This window comes from Amaranthus tricolor, chromosome 1 (genome assembly GCF_026212465.1).
Source record: "Amaranthus tricolor cultivar Red isolate AtriRed21 chromosome 1, ASM2621246v1, whole genome shotgun sequence".
NCBI lineage: Eukaryota > Viridiplantae > Streptophyta > Magnoliopsida > Caryophyllales > Amaranthaceae > Amaranthus > Amaranthus tricolor.
The window spans coordinates 2,988,507-2,997,786 of record NC_080047.1 but is presented as its reverse complement, the minus strand read 5'-3'; the positions used below and the strand labels follow the sequence as shown (position 1 = coordinate 2,997,786).

Here is a 9,280-nt window from a genome sequence, read left to right as displayed (position 1 = left end):
AGGTATTGGGCGTAGAGATGGAGTAGGTCCAGAAGGTGGTGTATGGGCTGTTTTGAGCAAATGAATGGGAATATTATCATCTAAAAATTGGTAGTTTGGGGAAGATGAGGAAGGTGATTGAGAAAAAGGAAATGTGGCCTCATCGAAGAGCACATGCCGAGATATAATGATTTTATGGGATGAGAGATCATAGCACTTGTAACCTCTATGAGAAGAGGGATATCCTAAAAATACACATGGAGCGGAGCGTGGTTGAAGCTTGTGGATAGTAGTAGAGGAAAAAAGAGGAAAACATAAACACCCAAAAACCCGTAAATGAGTATATGTAGGAGACTTACGGTATAGAACATGAGTGGGAGTGAGATTACCAAGAAGTTTAGAAGGAAGAATATTGAGGAGATAAGTGGCCGTGTTTAAGGCGTGAGGCCAAAAAGACGGGGGAAGGGAAGCATGACACAAAAGAGTGCGAATGATGTTATTGATGGAGCGAATTTTGCGTTCGGATTTGCCATTTTGAGAAGATGTGTAAGGACAAGAAAAACGAAGTGAAATGCCCCGACTAGTACAAAATTGACGAAACATATTATTGTCAAATTCACCCCCGTTATCGCATTGGAAAGATTTGATGTTAAGCTCAAATTGGGTGTTAACAAAAGCATTGAAATTCACAAATACATCATAAACTTGAGATTTGCGAAATAAAGGAAAAGTCCACAAAAAATTAGTATAATGATCAAGAAAAAGAACATAGTATTTATAACCCGATGGACTAGAAATAGGAGATGTCCACAAATCACTATGAATAATATCAAATGGTTTAGTACTCATAGACATAGAATTAACAAAAGGTAATTGAATGTGTTTCCCTAAAGGACAAGAATGACAAACAAAAGGAGAATTTTTATTACATTGAATTAAACGGGAAGAATACAAGGAACTTAAAATCGCATTGCCCGGATGTCCTAAACGGGAATGCCAAATACTAGAAGAAATAGCGGAAAAGGCCGATGATGTGGAAGAGGAAGGAGAAGCTCCATGAGTAGAAGGAAAAGGATAAAGATCACCCGTGCTATTAGATCTCAAAACGATGTTCCCCGTGGCCAAATCCTTTACAGAAAACCCAAAAGGATCAAATTCAACGGAAACCATATTATCTTGAGTGAATTTACGAACGGAAATAAGGTTTTTAATAAGTTTAGGTGCATGTAAGACATTTTTGAGGGTAAGGGATTTTTGTGAAGATGGAAAAGAAATATGCCTGTGACCAAGAACTGGAATTAAATTACCATTACCAACAACAATTGCATTATTGAATTGATGCTTTAAAGGAAAATAAGGAAGTAAAGTACCTTGAGAACGAGTCATGTGAGATGTGGCACCGGTATCCATATAAAATTGCTCATCCGGAGTAGATAAAGAGAGAGTGTTCATAGCATGATCGATGTCCGTAGAAATATAATTCATAGAAGTATTAGTCCCGGTGTGATAACTTTGCGCCGGTCGTGGGCCAAGAAGACCATCAGAATACCCACTATTGTAAGAATGAGGAGGAGCCCAAGAGGTAGTAGGATGAATTTTTGTGGGAGAGGCCATGGAGAAGAGAGACTAAAGAAATGAAGAAAGAAAAGAAAGAAAAATGGTGGCAGCTTTTGGAGTAAGGGAAGAAAGAGTCGGGATCAAAAACCGAAGCTTCTGATACCATGTAAGAATGACTCGGGTTGCCTTTCTCATTAATGTTAATGTCAATATATACAAGATTGTCACTATACTTTAGGAAACTAAATATTTCCTAATATTCTACATAATCACAAAGATTATACAAAAATATGCAAGAAATCAAAGAGATATTATTCTAAGATATTCTAAGATATTCTAATATTCTAATAAATTGGATCTTATTTAAGATCGAGAGCAAATATTACTTTTCAAAAAAAGTTATGAATTCAATTTTTATAATATTGATATAATTTTCTTTTATGAAATGAGTGCAATTCTTTTTAGACATATTTTTTTTATTGAGGTCGTCTCTTAGAGAGACGACTTTAATTGAGTTGGCCAAACTATTAAAAAAACTGCTTTCTATACAAGTATGAATTCAAATTTAATTTTTAAAAATTTTTATACTAATTGACTGCTTGTATATACTCGTTTCACGATGAAACAATCTAATAAAAAATTTACTTTTTTTTTTATACCTTTTACATATTTCAAACTCTTAATATTATCCACGTAATCCAATTAATTTCTTTATTTCTTAAATTAATCTTAGTACAATATATAAATGTGACATAATATTAATTTATATACTATATAGCTTGCTCCACCTCTAACAAACCAATTCATTTAGCCGTTTAACCAATACAATCAAAATAGAGGAACATGTCTATCAAGTTAATCATCACTTTCCTTGCCATTTCATTATCCATTTGTGGACGGGCTCAAAAGCCCGAAACACCAATATGGGTGAAAACAGAACCATATGGGCATCACGAGCACAAAACTGTCCTACAATTTTACTTTCATGACATCATATTAAATGAAAACCCAACCTCTATCTTGATTGCTCAACCCTTAAACGATAACAAAACTGACTTCCGCTTTGGCAGCCTCTTTATGGTTGACGATCCACTCACTTTAACCCCAGATCCAAATTCCAAACTACTGGGCCGGGCTCAAGGTTTCTTTGGTCGGACCTCAAAGGAAGATATAAGTTTGATAATGGGTTTGGCCTTAAGTTTCATTGATGGGATGTATAACGGAAGCTCCATCGTCATATTTACCCATATTCCTATTATGAATACGGAGAGGGAGTTTCCGGTTGTTGGTGGGACCGGGCTTTTTCGAATGGCCCGTGGATTTGCTGAGGCCCGAACCTATTTTTCTGATCCTACAACTTTTAATGCCATTGTTGGATACAATGTTACAATATTTCACCCTTAGATGTTTTTTACTCCCATAATGTTCAATTTTCAATGGTTGAAGTTTTATTTTTCACCGTCTATACTTGTAATAAAGATTTGACTCTACTTACAAAACGATTAATTTGTACTTTTGTCGCCTGCTTGTAAGGAATATTTTCCTTGTCGTGGAATAAAAAACGTCTAATACTACTATAATGTTGTGTGCAGAAACAAAATATAAGGTCTATATGAATGTTAGCTAGTAATAACAAAACCAAATCTGCGATAACAAATTAAACCAGTCCTTATAATAGGAAAAATAATGTGGGTTTATTTATCCTGGAAACTTTGTCAATTTTTTTAGAGTAGATTAAGAGAATAGAGAGCTTAGGTAAGTTACAAATCTAATAAGATTTCCTACTAAAATCAATTGTTAGTCAACCTCGTAATTTTAAACGTGAATTTAAAGTTGGTTAATATGTTAGATTACATGTGGGTTAATTTCTAACATCGTAATATTCTGTAAGAGTTTAGCCACCAAACGAGCTTTGTACCGCTCAAGGGTACCATCAGATTTTAACTTAATTTTATACACCCATTTGCAACCTATTGGTCGTTTGCCAGGAGGTAAAGAAACGATACCCCAAGTATTGCTTTTGTCAAGGGTTTGAAGTTCTGTTTGCATGACCTGAACCCAGAGAGGATCTTCGAGTGCAGCAGGATATGTGATGCGAGTATGGGGATGGTCGATCCAAGAACCCGCTTAACAACTTCAAGAACACGGCCAAGATTACCCGTGGTATACAAAGAACAAACAAAACCTTCTGTTTGTATGAAAACAGAAGGATGACAAGGACAATTCGGATGAATGGTCCTATGTCGTGGATGGAGACAATGAATTTTCACTCGATCCCTGGCCTCCTCCTCACACTAGAGTCGAGATTCACTCTCTCAACCTTCGTGGAAATTGACTGAATACCTCCTTGCTTCACTCACAAAGATAATACTCAGAATTGTAATTGCACCAATTACTTGAATGAAAATTTCATTAACCAAAACTGAAGTCCATGATACAATGTGGATGCCCTTATATATAGAGCTTCTAACGGCTAGTTTTAGGAGCCTAACAAACTAAACTAACTCCGTGCCTATTATTAAAACACGTGCAAAATTAAGAACATTAAAACAGAATGCTAAATATGCTTCCAGCCTGATCTGTCTGACAGGGGACCTTCAGCTCCCTTTCTTGGTGTCTCAATGTGATCTTTAGGAGGCACTTAAGGTTTTGATGGAAAGGTCCATGTATAGAGATTCCAAAACTACACTTGGTGTATCCTGGGATGCTCATTTTGACTCTGTGGAAGGGCCTCAAGGTCGGCTGCTCAGCAGGTGATGGCTGGCAGTTCTGATTGCCCTCTGAATCAGCCATTATCGAATATCGGGCGAACACTCGAACTTGTTGCTGTTCTCGTGGGTTCTGTGAGGACTCTCCGTGCTAAATCTGAGTCTTGGCTTCTTCTTTTATGTCTAAAGATGCCATTCTTTGAAATCCCACGCTCAAACACACACCATGCTAGACGTTCCAATGTTCGCAAGGCGGGCTGCCAGGCAGATCTATGTCTTTGCTGTTCTGTTGCTTGTATGCGTGGAATCAGCCTTCTGTTCTGCTTGCATGTTACTGTAAGGCTTTCCTTTGTTTCTTCTTGCTCTTGCCATGCTTCTATGTTCATGATTAGTCCATTTTGAAGTTGATCTCCTTTATTCAAGCCATGATCAGCACGTTCAGTCGGTTTAGTACATGGAGGTTCAATGGGCTTTGCTAATGCCATGATGCAATTATGCTCTTCTTGTTTAATATTAAATTGCGAGCTATTCATAATTGCATCAATATATCTTAGGCTCATGGTATGAGGAATGAGAAGCAAGGAAAAGTTTGTGTGATAAAGGAAAATGGTCATGGATAACAATAGGGGAGAGTTTCTGGATGATTTTCGAATGGGTATAGGGGAGGTAGGTAAATAAGAAGACAAGTCTACCACTAAAGAAGAATCATTAATAGGTTGTAGAGTATTAGTAGGTAAAGACAAAGAAGGTGGTATAGGGGATTGTGATGGTGGGACGTGTAGAGTAGAAGGTGAGTTGTCAACAAAGATAGTATACTGGGAAGGTGGTAAGCTTGCTTGGAAAGTGTTGTACTTTCTTGAGATGGGGAAAAAGTTGGGAACCGTGGGTTATTAGCACAAGGATAAAAAAGAAATCAGGGGGTGCAGTAAATGTAGGCAAGTAAATTGTAGGGTAAGGATTATTTTATGGAGAATTTGGATGAAAAGGAAAATTATGTTCATGAAAAATGATGTCTCTAAGAAATAATTATTTTTTGTGTAGTAAGATTGTACACTTTGTAAGCTTTCTAACCAAATGGATAACCCAAAAATATACAAGGTGTTGTTAGAGGATGTCCAAATAATTTTTCATATGGTGAGATAAAATTGAGTGTCGATAGAGGCATGCGGTTTATGAGATAACATGCGCAAAGAACACAGTCGCCCCAAAATTTGAGAGGGACATTTGATTGAAAATATAAAGCATGAGCCATCTCCAATAATTGTTTGTGCTTGCACTCAACCACACCATTTTGTTGTGGTGTGTCGTAACAACTTTTCTGATGATTAATGCCCTTGGATTGATATAAAAGTAACATCCGGGCCTCACAAAATTCCTTGACATTGTCAGAACGAATGATTTGGACAGAGGTTTTAAACTGCGTAGCAACATATTCAAGAAAATTTGTGAGATGAGTAACAAATTTAGATTTGTTTTTCATTAAAAATATCCATATCCATGTACAACGAGTAAAAACATCAACTATAAAGAGAAAATAAGAACAAGAAGTATATGTATGTTGAGTATAAGAACCCCATACATCAATGTGCACTAATTAAAAAGGAACAGTAGACTTAATGGAGCTAGAACTAAAAGGGAGCCTAGCTTGTCTAGCCTTAGGGCAAATAGTACAAATGATATTATTTTTGAATGACTTTACATCAAGATGAGGAAAAAGTAACTTGAGATTGTGTAAAGTGGGATGCCCTAATCGTAGGTGACATAGCATAGGGGAGTCTTTCTTGTTGTTGGCATGAACTGTTACTGTGGCATGACATTTAGGAGAAACATCCTGAGAAAATTGCGGTGATGTGCAGCATAAACCATGAAAAATGATTATCAAGAACCAGAGGCTCTCTCATGGAAGGGCCCTGAAGAAAACAACGACTGTGAGAAAAATATACAGTATTATTATTGTCAGCACAAAGTCGTTAAACAGAGATAAGATTAAAATGAAACTGAGGTACATAAAGCACATTAGTTAGGAGAAGGTTGTCAAATAAAGGAATGTCACCAACCAAGGTAACGTGTACCTGTCGTCCATCAGGTATGGTTACATGGTGCCTATTGTCAGTGAGTGATTTAACATTGATAAAAGAAGATAAAGAATGACACATAACGTGGCACCTCTATCAATGATCCAAGCAGAAGAATCATATTTAGAGGCGGAGAAGCTATATATACCTACTAGATGAGTAGTGGTGGTAAGAGATGGATCTGAAGGAACCGTATCAATGGAAGATGACTTATGTTTGCCAAGGAGAGACAAAAGACTATTAAATTGTGAGGAAGTGAGGCCGATATGTTCCAAGGCAGTGGATTCATCATCAATAGGAGTATGCACAGTAGCAGCTACTCTCTTATCAGGTTTGTTGTTTGGAGGATAACCGTGGATTTTAAAGCAAGGATCAATGGAGTGACCACTAATCTTGCAATGCTCTCAAAAATACCGGGAATTGCGCTTATGACCAGAGACCGAACAAGATTTTTTGTGTGATGAATGACAATGACATGGATATTTACGGTCGGAAACAAAAGCCATGGAAACCGATGAAGGAGGGGAAAGATGTTTAAGCTCTTTGTGATGTTATTCTTGTAGAAGAAGACGATAAGCTTGAGAAATAGTCGGAGGTTGCTCCATCATAAGAATGTTAGTACGAACTTGCTGAAAATCATCATGAACCTTCATAAGAAAATGCATCACTCTTTGATTTTGCTGGAGTGTAAGAAATTTCTTTGTAAGACCACAAATACATCCAGTACATGTACAATAAGGCAAGGGACTAAGATGATCAAGTTCATCCCAAATAGTCTTCATTTTTTGTAAAATAATCAGAGATGTGTTGATCAGGTTGTTGAGCCAAGTTCATAAGGTCTTCTTGTGAAGAGTAAAGTTGAGCCAAAGAAGCCTAACCAAATCTATCTTTAAGATCAGTCCATATTTCATGTGTTGTACTACAATACATGATGCTTTTGGCCGTCAAACGATCCATGGATGCAATGAGCCAACCGATGATCATATTATTGCAACAAATCCAAGCATTATAATCAGGAGAAGTAGATGAAGGTTGAGGCAAAGAACCATCAACAAAGGACATTTTATTTTTAGCGGTGAGACCGATAATCATGGAACGTTTCCAATCATATTATTGCAACGAATCCAAGCATTATAATTAGGATTCGAAGGAAAAAAAATACGAACAGAAAATGAGCAAAAAAAACATCTAGAAAGGAGAATAAGAAAATACGAACAAAAAAGGACGTTTTAGGATCGATTTTAGGCTGATACCATGTTACAACCTCCATTGTTAGAGTTTAATTTAGAGCTTCCATGAAGGTGTTATTACAGTAGCTTATGAAAGAAGAAGAAGAACTGAAGTTTAGAGAGAGAAAAGAATCTTTCGATTTCTTGATTCTTTATTTTCAGTTTTTACACCTTGTAACTAACAGCTAATGTAGGGTTTGTTATAGAATAAGCAATGAATAAAAGCTACACTATTTGATTAAGCCAAGAATAATGACCAAACTATATTATTAACACCAATAAACCAAACAAAAGAAAATTATTCATATATTAATTGATTTATTAAGAAATAATGTTTTTAAAAACTGTTTGCAAGAATTTTTTTAGGAAAACAAATATATTCTATATAATCTATTTTATGAAGTTTTATTTGAGGAAGAAACCATATGAATAAATTAATCAACGAGCATGTAGCAATTATCACTTCTGATTAAAAAGTCACTAATTATGAAGTATTATCGTCACACTACATTATTATTAATTAATTAGAAATATTAATGTAAGTAATATTATTGTAGACTTTACATCAAAAACATATTATAGTAGACTTGTAATTGTAGTAGTTAAATATAATTAGAAGCAGGGAGGAGCTTAATTAATTCCTTAAAATAAGGGGAAATGAAATCATGATAACATGATGTTACATGAAAATGTGATTATTTTATTTTGTAGACCAGTATAAATTTATAATCTAAGCTCAGTTAGTTACAATGTCAATAGATCTTAAGTTCATACATTATTATATATGCAACTAAATTATATAGCAGATAAATTGAATCTAAGCCCATGCTTGGATCAGATATAAATATTTAAGAGAGTCAAAAAGTTAAAGTAAGAAAATAAAATTGATAAATGAGAAATTAGTGAAATTTGATTGTTGTACAGGTGGAAGAATAGTTGCAAAGTAATGAAAAATGAAGATAGCCATCAATTTTGTGGGCTAAATATTTATCCTAGGGGAGGATGGGGGAATGTATTACCTCCAAAATAAGAGAAATCATCTTCTATTTCCTTTATTATTTTTATTTCATGTTCATTTTACATTCTTCACAACTAACTTAACTACTCCAAATGCATCTTTATTTGCTTTCATTTCATTAGTTTGACTTTACTTCTCAACTTAAATATTTACGCTCAATTCAATCATGACCTAAGAATAATTAAAGATCCATAATAATCGATAGATTACATAGTATATATTTTAGGCTTCAACTATTTTTTTTTTAAAAATTATATTATGTTATCGGAAGTCAATATAACGAAAAGTCATGGATTTAAAAACCATGCACTCACCCATCATTTCAAAGTGAAATAATTAGCACTATTTATGATAAGAGCATCATGTACTCCATCGACATTTCTAGCTCAATAAGTTATTGTGTGCTACTTGTGATAAAGTATATATAACATATCCTGAGTCTTCAACCATCAACTTAAACTTTTGATTAAATTGATTCCTTGTCATTGTATTTGAAGCCAACCACGAGTGGATCCAATTGTATCCTGCATTCGCACATGAGGGCACTGAAATTTTGTAAAAAATTTATAATTTGTAGGATTTAAACCTGAGACCTTTTGTATTAGAGCCTTTATTGAACAGTTATGACCAGTTAAGCTACACACTTTCTATGCAACTCTTGTCTCTTACTATTCTTATTAATTAATCTTCCATAAATCACAAATACATGCATTT

At 35.1% G+C, this 9,280-nt stretch overlaps 1 protein-coding gene and 1 long non-coding RNA gene across 2 annotated transcripts; one reads left to right on the top strand and one right to left on the bottom strand.

Annotated features, from left to right (window-relative positions):
- Window positions 1–2,354: 2,354 nt before the first annotated feature.
- LOC130798957 (dirigent protein 23-like) lies at window positions 2,355–3,093 on the top strand. Its single transcript, XM_057662047.1, has one exon. It carries the CDS (start codon window positions 2,380–2,382, stop codon window positions 2,938–2,940), a length of 561 nt encoding a protein of 186 aa, XP_057518030.1. The 5' UTR covers window positions 2,355–2,379; the 3' UTR covers window positions 2,941–3,093.
- Window positions 3,094–5,739: 2,646 nt separating this feature from the next.
- LOC130798950 (uncharacterized) lies at window positions 5,740–7,673 on the bottom strand. Its single transcript, XR_009039154.1, has 2 exons — window positions 6,468–7,673; window positions 5,740–6,154 (listed from the first exon to the last, which is right to left on the bottom strand). It is a non-coding gene; the product is annotated as an uncharacterized LOC130798950 (long non-coding RNA).
- Window positions 7,674–9,280: the final 1,607 nt, after the last annotated feature.